Here is a 13628-nt window from a genome sequence, read left to right on the forward strand (position 1 = left end):
GTGACCCATGCTTGAGGTATTAAGTTTATACAGCAAATAATACATAGATAGTGGTAGTCATCATGGGAAAAAACTGTAGAGATCATATGCAAAGTTGCCATTGTTTCAACTGCTCAGGTATGGAATAGCAAGGGATGAATGCACCTAGGAAGGCTCTCTTCCTTGCCCCTACAGGGTTTCCTTAAAAATGAGATAATTTTTTACACATTGCACAAGTTTTGATATCCAGAAAGAAAGATCTGTGGATTTTCATGCAGGCGTGCTCACTGTGAGTGACTGCATACCCAAGACTTTCATGGAATCTTTTATATGCAGGTGGTGGCAGTGTTGAGGCACAGGAGGACATATAAGGGCCCTTATGGTTGAACCCTCTGGTATCTTACTGGTGGTCGGGGACATGGGGAGGATCCTAGGAGCAACAATGGCCCCGTATTTACAGTAAATGGGGAGGTAGTTAAGTGGGTAGGGTGCTGGGGTATGAGTTAAGGGCCTGATCTTGAGGATTGCTCGTAAAAGGCATCACTTTTTAATTGACACTTTTAAAAGGCACTTTTAAAGGACATCGTGAGTAATCTAGAGGGTGCATTGGGAAGTGGAGTGGTGGATGGCATTGGGGAGGTCATTACAAACTACTAAAGTTGTTGGCGTCTGTGTGTGTCCTCATGCAAACGCATATACCAACAAACCACTGCACCCCAGGATGCAGCATGAAATCCACCCAACAACGCAAATCCCATCGCATGGCTGTCTTTAAAAGTGCATGCTAGTGGTGGGCAAATTTCAGTGATGGCAGTTGGCTCTGGAATCCCAAAAGATGATCAACAAGCCAGCTCCATCCCAGATTCAAGATGGTGGCTGCACCCGATTGGAATAAACTCACCTCTCATGCGAGGGTATCGGAGACACTTCAATTGCTCGATGGGAGTCCTCCCGTACCCTCCCCTGATGAGGTGTGCTTACGTGTACCCTTTAAAATCATAAAATATTCCATCGTCTCTTTTACCCATGTATACTCTCCACTTGTCATTTAATATTCTGTGATAAACAATAACTTCTAAGATGGTATTTTAGAAACCATTCTTAGCATGGCATGAAAAATCTGATAGCAGTATTTTTTTGGTATGGGGTGAGGTGGGGTGAATTGAAAAGAATTTGTGATTGCAAAATAAGATGGTTGGTAATGTGTTTGCATATTTTAAAAAACTTAAATATATTGATCTAGGCACTAAAAAAAATTAATGATAGATAAAAGAATCATTGTTATTAATCAAACCAATTTAATTAAATGTATACTCAAAACAGATGCATGAGTACTTTCAGTAGAAATACTCAAATAAAGGAATGAACCACTTTGGAAAACTAAGTTCACTTATCAAATGAGTTTTTACAAAATCTTATAGAAATTTTTTATTACTAGGCAGCATTATTTTGAAATTTTTATTTGCATACTAACTGAATTGAGTCTCAAAAGAGTGGAACATACATCTTCCTGAACCCAAGCTTTCCCCTTGCAACAATTGATAACTACTCTTGTTTAATGTCTAGTCTCATGAGATTACAGCTAATGGCTACCAACTTCCCCCAGCTTTGAGGTTAATGTTATTGATCTCTAAAAATTTCTGTAACTCAGATGGATTCATGATGATTTAAGATTTGGGAAAAATTAAAATTTTTTCAAACCTTCAGCGAAAATGTATTTGTGTCTCTTAGTATATTTGTAGAATATTTAAATTCTGTGTAAGGAATGTCGCCAACATTTTAATCAATAGTGATAATTTGAGTCATCTATTTCCTTCATAACATTGGGGTAGTTAAAAACTTGACATGCATTGGTCATTTTTGACATTCTTGAATTCCTCTTCTTGAATGATTTAATTCTTGCCTTAGGTGCGCATTCTTTGCTCACATAATTGCTGAGAACCAACCATTGACTCATTAGTCAGTGGGATAAAATAATGCCAAATGGCTGCTTTGATGAAGATAGACTTTTCAATTGTTAATTTCTCAATGGCCAGTTTGCATGCCAGTTGCGTGATGAGATTTATTTGATAGCATTTTCTTTCTAAATCAAATTTAAGGTTGGTAACAAAGGTATGAACAAGGACTCAAATTACCCATTTTCTATGATTAAGTGAGACAACATTTTGATGATTGAAAATAATCTTAAATATGTGTGAATTTGAATGGGCACTGCAAATGTGTTGATTTGACACCAATATGAAAGTATTCACTGATTTCACTTCCTTTTAAGGCACATTACTCATTTAAGTTCAGTCTTGTGTAGTAAAAACATTTTGGTTTTGTAGAGGGAATCCACCCCACATTAACAAATTTACTCAACAATGCAACAATTTCAGAGTGTAAAAATCATTCGCCTTGACTGGGATTCGAACCCAGATCCCTCAATATCCGGTCGAGTGCTTTAGCCACTTAAGCTACCGAGGCGTCCTTTTAAACTCTGAAATTGTTGCATTGTAATGCCCATTAGCGGATGACTCCGTTAAAAGTTACTGTTGCGGCATCTCCCGCAGTTTCTTTGGAAATTTACTCAAGCCCGTCTGGCTTTTGGAAGCTATTCCAAATGGATTTCCTAATTTCTTGAATTTGATATGTTATTCTGGTGTAATAGTATCAGATGGGGGACTGCTTGGGTAATATATCTCATGCATATTGGGTCAATTCTAAAATTTGATCCGCAATGCTTTGGAATTGACCAAAATGCATACACTGAACATTGTTGACTAGTTTGTCAACGATGTTCGGAATTATGCATGGGAAATTATAGCAACAGTCCTTAAATTCATCAGCCAATGGAAGAATTGTTTTCAAAATAATTGCATAGTGTTGGCAGGAGTGGGAGAAATGGAGACAAACTTGTCTACGTACACATTTGGTGGGAAATTTGTGTCGATAAATTTTATCATGGACTGTATGGTTGGGTGGCGAAGTAGTTGGCACGTTTTGGTGATGATGGTCGGCAAAAGCCGTCTGGGACTAGAAAAAGTGAACTTCCCTGTCACTAGGTGAGTGACAATTTGTTCTGGATGATTGCTGACATAAATCTTAGAATTGGCCACCCTGATGACTCAATGGTGACTACTACAGTGATATGAGTCGGGGTGATATCCTTTCAAGGACTGCAGACTTGATTGTAATGAATTGGGTTTGTGACAAGACAATCGGAATCAGATGGACAACCCCCCAGTGTAGGGCTTTTATCCTGCTTAGTTCTTTACCTTTTATCTCTGAAAATATTAGGATCCTCTTTGGCTCTATGAGACTCAATGATACATGTTTTAACAGTTAGGCAGGTTGGATCAGATGACAAGACATCTTCATTCACTCAAAACCCACAAGCTTCATCAAGCAAATGAGAAAGTAGTCCAGTTGGGAGTGACAAAGAAGATTTCTAAATTTGATTATGACCAAAATATATTCATAGTATTTTCTAAATTATTGGAGAGCTTGAAAATGCCCAATGGGAACTCATTAATTCTATTATATAATTAAAACAAGAGTTTTTACCATAAATTTCCATCCTTTTTATCATTTTGGTTTGTGCTGGGTGGCAATGCATCTCAGCAATTAAAAGTTAGCATAATATTTTGATCCAAATGGGTTAAGACATATCATCCCTAATAAAGTAATGGTTCTCAAATAATTTTCAACAGCAAAAAAAATCCAGCTTCATTTTAAATCCGGTCTATGAAGTGAGTACTGCTGTCTCTATGCACTTCATAAAACCACTCATAACCCCATGAGTAATAAATGACTTAATGAAGGAATTTTTGGGCTCCTCACTAATTCAGGAGATGCTATGAATATATTAAATGTTTTGGTTATAATAATCAATTCCTATGATCTTGGTTGAGGCAGGAGGTAAACTTGAGCTACAATTTTAACATTAACTAATAATCATGAGGAACATGACCCTCATGCTTTGACCCATCCGGGGTCAAGTCACAAGTAAATTACTAAAAATGTCTTGAGGAACAATGATCATTTTCTCTGTATCACTATGATATAGGTCAAGTATGGAATAAAGCCGTTGATAAGCTTTTGTCCAAAATGTTTCTCTGTGGAAATTAGAGGATCGACTTTGTGAGGGATAGGAATAGGCATTTAATCCATATTCCTTTCTTATTTTAATAGTTATTTCTGGGCGCATTTTATATGATACCAATAATTCATAGTAATATTTTATAGGCTTGCGATGATTTAACTTTATTTATGAATTAATAAAACGTTTGTGGGTTTCCATTTGATTATGATCGAAGGAAATGGTATTACTTTGTTCTATTCGTAAAAAATGTTTCATTTCGATGATATTTTGGAAATCGCTTCATTCCAAGAGAATTTTTTCAACGTTTTAAATACTTCTGAACTCTTAGGACCAAAAGACTATGTGGTAATTTATTCTTTTTCTGCATATTTTTATACTGGTCTACATTTAGGTCAAATATTTTCTAAAAAAATAATTTTTTTCCTAAAAAGGGTTAATATATTCGTCAAATTCGACCACTTACTGTTTCTCTTCCTGTTGCTGTCCTTTAAATATTCACATTCGTTTAAAATCAATCAAAATAGGTATACATAAATGATTCATTTCCGTATCCCCTTATATTTGTGATAATAGGCAATATTAGTGTGGCTAGCACTATTTACGAAGCGAAGTGTTTAGGCATTATTTCAGTACGTGTGGCAACACGAGCGGGAAGACACGTATATTTGTAATGAATAACTGTATTTCAGACTACTGTAAATATGCATTCAGAAATGGATTCTGAGGTGCGGAACAGGAAGAATGTGAAAGAAACTAAGTTCTTCAAGAAAAATAAGGCTGTGAAATGTTCTCCTGACGATGTCGACTTGCAAAAGACTGATGATGTTTTAAATAAGGATGCCGATGTCTCACAAATTTCTGACTTGTCAGACTCTCTTCGGAGAAAGGTAGCGTAAGAACTTAACCGAATACACGGTTCAATTATTTGGGCTTGAATAAATTGGCATTTTTTTAAAACATAAATGATAATATTTTGTATTCTTTCTCAGGGTTACGCCGAAACAACTGATTATTTCCCCCAGAAAAGAAAGCGGTTCAGTATATCTGTAGAAGTAGACTTCTTATCTTTAATTTTGTTCTTGAGTGCCTTAATTACCCGCTTGTACCGACTAGAAGAACCCAGTAGTATTGTGTGAGTGTATAAAATATTTGTCACTAGTGTTAGATTTAGGCAAACATTACATAATACCCAGCAAGGGCTTGTGGCGGGGGAAACCATGCTGTTCAATGAGTCTAACCACTTCACGATAAAATTAGTGCAACAATTCAGAGACTTGGTGTTGTCAAATTAGCTAGACGTTTCCGCTCCATGAGTGAAATCTCCAAAAACAATGGCTTGTAGGTTTGCTAAAAATCTTGCAAATGATGTCCAAGACAACATTGCCGTCAATAAAGCTGTCTTTAGCTATTAATTACTCACCGCCCCTTCTCACAACGGCCCTAACTTGGATAAAAAAATTTCAAACGTAGTATCCTCAATGAATAATGACATGTTTTTTATCGGCCAGTACGTGTAATAGCTACTTTATCAAGCATGGCTGAGTACAATAAATTCGGCATATCAGTATTTTGAATTGAGATAGTCATCATTGGTGTTTAAGTGAGGTTTTCAGCTGCAAGTGACTATTGAGAACTAAATGATAGATTGCAAATGTCTCACTCCAATCATTCACGCGATGCTTGTGGCGTTTGATATCTGGTGATAGTGTTATGGGACGAGGAAGCATCCCACGTCAATTTACTCTTTTTTATTTGAACCTTTTTTCTCCGTGCTTCCCCAAACCCCTAGCTATGTTTTTTGTCATCATGTGCATGGAAATACAGGAGTGTTACCAAGAAATTGTCTAGGCATGCTTCAGCCTCTGTTATGACCTCGATTAGTTCCCAAAATGTTATGCACGAATTGATTCAAAATTGAATACTTAGTCTAATTGGAGAAAGATACGGTGTATTAAGTCATTATATGGTGAATCATTTGTTTTTTGAAAAACTGAATTGTTAATTGTTTAAATGAATTTATTTTAGGGCGTTTCGTTTTTTTTGTATTGTGAACTGGTTGGAATGAATTTAAGTTTCAGCTAGTGAGTCTTAAGGGAGTAATGAAGTACTAACAGGAAAATATTAGCTGAAGTTGTAAGGGTTCCAGTTTTGCCCCTAGCATGAATATTGTGCAGTGTCAGGAGGTTCAAAAATTTTCTGTCCTGATTTTATCTAAATTTGCCATTTACAATGTCACAATCAAGCTGCATTTAATCATGCCTCATTTTTTTATCTACATTGATATCAGGACAATTAGGTGTGAGCCCTTGACAAATTTCTTAGCAATATTAAATATCCTAAACTTCTGTTGATCATTTATGTATACTGTAATTGGTATTGTTTTTTCCTGATAAATCAGAACAAAGTTGTTTAATCTGTCAAATTAATGTGACATTTTGATATATTGATATTAATTTTCCTATAAATGCTTTTGCAAGTCTGTGGTACCTGAAGATGAAGTATCAGTGCTTTTGCTGCTTTCATCCATTGTTGTGTTAATGGCATTTGGTATCCAGCGCAGGGCATCGTCAGGTTGTTAGCTTAAGTAATCAGCATTATAATGGACAAATGGAGAGAAAAAAACTGGAAATTCATAGTCATTAAGTTCAATCATTACTTTTTATTGGTTAGCTGTGTATTGGCACAGCATCTTTATTGTGCAGGCATCCCAAATTTATTTATTTTTTACTCTTCATCTAATTGCAGTTTTGATGAGCTACATTATGGAAAATATATTAGTCTATATATGAAAAGAACATTCTTCTTTGATTCTCATCCACCTCTTGGAAAGCAGTTGATTGCCTTAATGGCTTATCTTGCTGGTTTTGATGGTAAGTTATAAACATAATTATGAACTTCTTCCAAAATCAAGGGTATGTAACATTTGAGTGGTTCGGGATTTTACTGTCTAATTATCCTGAAATGTAACTATGAACTGGATTAGGGTAAGGAAATTTTGAACTTGAACCAATTGTATAATGAATGTTGAATAAATGAGTTGTTTCATGTTCACGGTAAAGCTTTTCTAGTGAACGAAATCCTTTCAGTAAAATATTCTCGGTGCAGGATTTTCATATTTCACCGAGGGCCACTTCCTCACTGATGTAACTCTCAATTAAGTCAAGGTAACAAGTGTCTCCTTTTAATCATTTATGAAGTTTTCTTCCATTTTTGTATTGAGGTTCATATCATTTTTTATTAAGGCATTATTACACAAAACAGATGGGAGTGATATTATTTCAGTTTGTAATTCTTAATGTTATTATGATGTAGCCTATATATTCCTGTAATTCCAATACCATTCCCATCAAAACTAATTGTACCACCTGAATAGTGGGCCCATAAATTCTTTTCGTCAAAATAAAATGTTTCCTTCGCAAACATAACAGCATCTCCACCTGGCAATAGGCTACACTTTCAATTTTTTTAATATATCCTTAAAGCTACAGAGGCTACAGTTATTGGTTTCTTCATGATCAATTAAAAATTGATTCTATTATTTTGAAGTTTACTTCATGTTAACATGATAAAAAATAATACCTTTGTGCCCACGGGTGCTGAAGTTTATCACTGAGTCAAACTCAATATATTTTTTATATTTTAAATCTGAAATCAGCAATTCCATGACTTTTTGAGGTTTTAGTTGCAACCTCAGTTAAAGTGACTATAGCATTAAATTACCTTAAGCAATGTTCTCCCAAGGAAAGGGGATTTGCAGTGGGCCCCTTCTGTACTCAATCTTGGCTGATATTTATGTGAACAATTTCAACCAAGGCATTTTCTCAAAATAACACTTACCTAAAGCACCCAATATATACATTACTGGTGTTGGTATGTGGGCAATGTATTCTGTGTTTGAACAGAGGCTGTGAGGCAGTCTGAGGGAGTCTTTCAGCTCCATTGATTTCATTGGTTCAGAATATCCAGTTCACCAGTGAGCTAAAAAGTGAAGTAACACAAAATTTCCTTGACTTATCAATCAAAGTAATCAGTTGGAAAGTGAACTTCTCCATTTTTAGGAAAGTCCAACGCAGGTCAAGTGACACACTTTCATACAAGAACTCATCAAAATTAGCAACATTCCACTCCATGATACACCGACTGTATACCATAGCAAACCCTAAATAGACAACATACCTAAGTGTTGATGAATCCCTTTCCTTGGGAAAATATTGCTCAGAGTCCTGTGGCCTCTCCCAAAGAAAAAGTCAAAGATGTATAACCACAGATAAGCAATGAAAGGCATTGTTGGATCTAACCAAGACAAGATTGATACATTGGATCAAAGCAGAGTTTATGAACTCTTGTGCGGCAGCTGCAACGCCATATACACTGATTGGTCAGACAGGCAGAGCATTCAACATTAGAACCAAAGGGCACATAGCCTGCTTCACAAACAACAAATACAGTTCTCAATTCGCAGAACACTAATTAATACTTGAACACCATGATGACTTCCAGTTTAGGATTTTACATGTCTAGAGAATACATTCAAGGCTGGATGTGCTCAAAGAGATTGAGATACCACAGGTACACGTTCCGAAGAGATCCCTGGGTCAAATGAACCATTTTACCCTTCCAACTCTCTCTCCCTATGGTTTTCAATGTCTAATCCAGCCCATTTGGCCACTCACTGCTTTCAAACCCCTGCATAGGGGTCAGCTGGTTTATCTTTCCCACTCAATCACTGCATTGAGAGACCCACCCCTCCTCCCAACCACCCATCAACCCATCCTCCCTTCAAGAGAGTGTATACTGATCCAGAGTGTGAATTCACCTGATGATGCTGTGTATCTATGGTCATGGAAGTGAAAAATATAGGTATATTAATTTCTGAAATTGAAAGTGCTCTTATATGTCGTAATGATGTAACAATTCCACTTAGTAATGGCTCAAATAGTTTCACCTGTCTATTCTGTCAAAGGTCTTCTCATAATATACGAATCATGCAAATACATTTTGGTTTTAGTCTTTGTTTGTTTCTACTAATCACCTCATCATTGCTATGGCTCACATGCACCCATCCCCTTTCTAAACTCAAACTGAGCTTCCCCTAAGTATTCATTTGCTCTCTTCTCCATCCTTTTGTTGATAATCTTAAGAATACCGTTGCTGTGTTTGGGTTCAAACTTATAGTCCTCTATTCCTCATTAGTGTTGCTTTTCCTTTTTTTTGGGATAGTTATCAAATTTGATCTAATCAAGTCTTCTTTTCAAATTCCTCATACATCAATTCCCACCAAAACTTGCTTGTTCATTTTCCTTCATTCCTACGTAGTTGTCCATGGTTGTTGTCTATTTCCATAGCCTTCATCAATTTTGTTTCCTTTAATACCCTTTCAATCTCATGATCACATATTCCTTGTCCTAAGCTCCTTATCAATATCATATTCCTGTTCTATATCCTAACTCTCTGGGCAATTTTTTTGTCTTATAATTCCTCTTTATTTTATTTCCATCTCGTCTAAACATCTTCTCCTTTGATCAATATTTTACCTGTTGTATCTGTAGTGGTGTATATGGTATTTACTTCCTGACAGTTCCTTCAATTTACTGCATAGTGTGACCATGTCATCCTGTCTCTCTGCACTCTTCATATACATGAACTTCATACACCATGCTTACTTTGCCTCTTGTAGTTTAGTTTCCTAGCTCATTGTATTGCTTAGCCCTTGGTACTTTTTTTTCCTAATTCACTGTTCAGGTTCTTCCATTTTATTCTATGATCCATCTTCCTAATCATATCTTCTGTAATCCATGGCTTCCTAACCCTTTTTCTATTAATGGTTCCCATTGTTTTGTTTGCGTTTCATTTTTGCTTGTTAGAGATATTTCCATCGTTCTCTAACTCGACCGATCCCCTTTCCCTCAGTCAGTATTTAATCAACTCCTTCTTGGTACTCATTCCTTTTTGCCCCCATTTAAGTCTTTTACATTCCATTTATTCACTCCTTCCCTTCCTCATTGTCTTTAATTAAATAATACTCTTCATGAGAACTAAATTGTGATCCAAATCCTCATCTGCTCGGGGGAAACTATATTAAGTGATCACACTCTTCTTAAATCTATGCTTGACCATAATATAGTCGGACTGAATCTCCTTGTATCTCCTGGAATTTTCCATGGGTACCTATGTCTGAGGTATGTATATGTACCTATGTACAAGGGTAATCCCATGAGTGCCCGACCCAACAAAGAAAACAAAAACATTTAGGAAAAAAATGTATTTATTTTTCAACATCATTTCCTTTCAGTTCTATTCACTTTTCCCAGCGATGTTCAATACGTTCGATACCATTTTTATTATAATAAGATCCGTCTAGCTCCTCAAAATAGCCTTTAATTGCCGACATCACCTCTTCACGGTTGGAAAATCTTTGACCACCGAGCGATTTTTTCAAGTTTGCGAACAGAAAATAATCCAAGGGGGCTAAATCTTTGCATAGGGTGAATGAGGTAGCAATTCAAACTTTAATTCATGAATTTTGGCCATTGCAATAATGGATTTGTGAGCTGGTGCATTGTCTTGATGGAAAGAAACTTTCTTCTTAGCCAAATGCTTTTGCTTGATTTCTTTGCTCAATAAGTTTGCATAATACTCTCTGTTGATAGTTTTTCCTTTTTAACGTAGTCAATGAAAATTAATATCCCACGCGCATCCCAAAAAACCAACGTCATGGCCTTGCCTGCAAGTGAAATGGTCTTCACCTTCTTTAGAGGCAGTTCTCCCTTCTGAATCCATTGTTTTGATTGTTCTTTTGTCTTGGGTGTGAAGTTATGGACCCATTTTTCATCCATGGTTATGAAACGGCGCAAAAACTCTGCTGTGTTGCCGTGAAACTTTGCTTAACACTCAGTTGAAGCATCTTCACGACACTGGTTTTACTCGAGTGTGAGCAAATGTGGCACACAGCTTTCTCGTGTCCAACTGTTCAGTTAACATGCGATGTAGTGCGTATTTTGAAATGCCTACTAGGTCTGTTGATTGGTTTGGCTGAGGCCTTTCAAATAAAAGTATTGTATCAAATAACGATGACCAATTTTCTCCATTTTCACAAATTCACTCAAAACGTTCACTATTGATAGTTAGGATTATTATTGTTAATCTCATTGCAATTATGTGACGTGAATATCATGTTGCCAGCTTCTGTGATGTCAAAAGAGCTGTGGGTGAGATATTGAATGAACCTCATCATATTGCGTCATGACAAAACAGCATGTGCTCTACTCACTGAGTGGAATTATTTGTTTGGAAGTTTACGCTAATACAAGGGTGGCCTGAAAAGCTGTTGGGCTCATCCATGGATGGCATCTCAACTCACATGATTTTTTCCCTCATGTTGGCACAACTGTAAGTAGATCCTGTGTGAAGTTGCAAGCCATTTCATTCAGTAGTTCCCTCCAGGCAGTTGTTTGAATCAGTTGTGGTGCATGTGTTGTTAGAGATGCATTTTGTATTGTGCAGTGATTAATTTCTTCGTAAAAGAAGGTTCAATGCTGACCAAACTTCATTCGAGGATTGTGAATGTGTTTGTGGATTCTTCTCCTTCAATTTACACCGTGAAGAAATGGGCAGCTGAGTTAAAATGTTGGCGTGAAACCCTCCAAGATAATCCACGTGAGGGATGTCTAAAAAATGCACCCACGACAGAAATGACAACAAAGCATAGCGCAAGATGGGTGCCAGGTGTGCTCTCTGTGGATCAAAAACTCATGGGGATGACACTTTCCGAAGAGTGCTTGGTGCACTTAACGAAAAACAAGAGTGACTTTCTGTAGCAATGTGAGAAAATGCATGAAACATGGATTTGCCATTCCACGCCAGAGTCAAAACAACAATCCATTCAGTGGGTAGAGGCCAGTTAATCAGCTCTGAAGGAGGCAAAGATGGTGACATGGACAGGAAAGGCCATGGCTTGGGTTTTTTGAGATACAGAAGGAATTCTGTTTAGCGACTATCTTTAAAGGATCAACGAATAACTGGAAAGTACAATTCTAACCTTCTAATGAAACTGGAGCCAAAATTTCCTGAGAGGAGGCCCAGGCTGCAGAGGGAAAAAACCATTCTCCATCAGGACAGTGCATCTGTCTTTTGGGCATTTGAAAAATTGAGGGATTTTCACTAAAAAGTGCGGGGACACCACCCTATTCAGTGGATTTGGCTCCCTCTGACTTCCACCTCTTTCAAAAACTCCAGAGTTAGGACAGCTGATCATGAAGTGACTTACGTTTCGACCTAGTCTGGCGGTGGGTGGGGCTAGAGCCACCATCTTGTTGATGCCTTAAGTGTCCCTAGACTCAGTCTACGCATCCTGCTGTGGTAGTTAGTATGCAGACAGTGGTTCTTCTACTTTGCTCACTACAAACTGTTTAAGTGTGCACTGCAATAGAAAATCTCGCAAGTTGTCGGCAAGGGTTGTCCTGAAAGTAACTTATATTTTGTAATAAAATATGAACCTAGTAACTAGACAAATTTTTGTTATATATTGCAGTTTTGTGTGTACGTGTATATACTCAATTTACCTGCATAAATTTGCATTTAAAGTAACAAATTCTGTTTGTGTAATGTCATGCTTCTGGTTTTAAATCCCTATTTTCAATTTCAGGACAGTTCAATTTTGATCGAATTGGAAGTTCTTACACTGACTCTGTTCCGGTGTTTGCCCTTCGGTTGGTACCAGCCCTTTGTGGAAGCCTCCTCGTTCCTACTGCTTATCATGTTCTTCTTGAACTTGGGTATTCACAAAGTTGTGCAGTTCTTGCTGGTTTTCTTTTCTTATTTGGTAAGTTTTACATATTTTAAGTTTGAGAAAATTAATGGTGATTGCATTTTGTTGTAACTCAATATCAGAGCTAAGTGTCTTTTGTAGTTTGTATTTTTTTTAAATACAATGGAACCTAACTTAACAAGCATAGTTCATTCCAGCAACTTTCTGGTAACGTGGAACACTCGAAAGGGAAATTTTTTTACCTATGAATTAATGTAAAATGCAATAATGCATTCCATGTGGAAAAAATAAATTATCTAAATATAAGATTTATTCAAAGAAATTATGCACTGGTTAGAGTCTTCAATCATTTTCATCCTTTCTTCTATCATAAAAACTGCCTAAAATGCAAATTTGGTTTGCACAAAGTAAATCTCATTTAGCCTGCTCCTCTGGACTTTGCAGTCCATTGAAGGCTCATAGAATGCAAGCAGATGTTTAATGTTTAAATTGACGCTTTCATTGGCACAAAATAGCAGCGTGGGACTGGAATCATTTACTGTCTTGTGACCAGGCAATGTGTTCTCCTCTGCTGTTATATAGTTCCCTGGCTTCTTCTTGCAGAAGAGACCTGGCTCATCACAGTTAAAAACTTGTTGCGGCTGGTAAACCTCAGAATCTGCTAGCTTTTTGAAGTCACTGATGAAGGTATCCACTGCCACTGGTCTTGCCACTTCATCCTGTCTCAAAATGCTGTGGATGGTGTTTCTTCTTTTGCTCTTCTTGAATCATGCATGGTTTCCCTCAATTACTTCTTCA

The 13628-nt window shown here is 36.9% G+C and overlaps 1 protein-coding gene across 1 annotated transcript in view; it reads left to right on the top strand.

Moving 5' to 3' along the window:
- Nucleotides 1–4729: 4729 nt before the first annotated feature.
- Nucleotides 4730–13628, top strand: part of rt (Protein O-mannosyltransferase rt) — a 45789-nt gene continuing 36890 nt past the window's right edge. The window contains exons 1-4 of the mRNA XM_071586719.1: nt 4730–4950; nt 5053–5195; nt 6809–6933; nt 12708–12884. Of these exons, the coding sequence (XP_071442820.1) occupies nt 4765–4950; nt 5053–5195; nt 6809–6933; nt 12708–12884 (631 nt within the window). The 5' untranslated portion in view covers nt 4730–4764. The remainder of the gene's footprint in view (nt 4951–5052; nt 5196–6808; nt 6934–12707; nt 12885–13628) is intronic.

Source organism: Hetaerina americana, unplaced genomic scaffold, assembly GCF_022747635.1.
Source record: "Hetaerina americana unplaced genomic scaffold, ioHetAmer1.1.p SCAF_25, whole genome shotgun sequence".
NCBI classification, from domain to species: domain Eukaryota; kingdom Metazoa; phylum Arthropoda; class Insecta; order Odonata; family Calopterygidae; genus Hetaerina; species Hetaerina americana.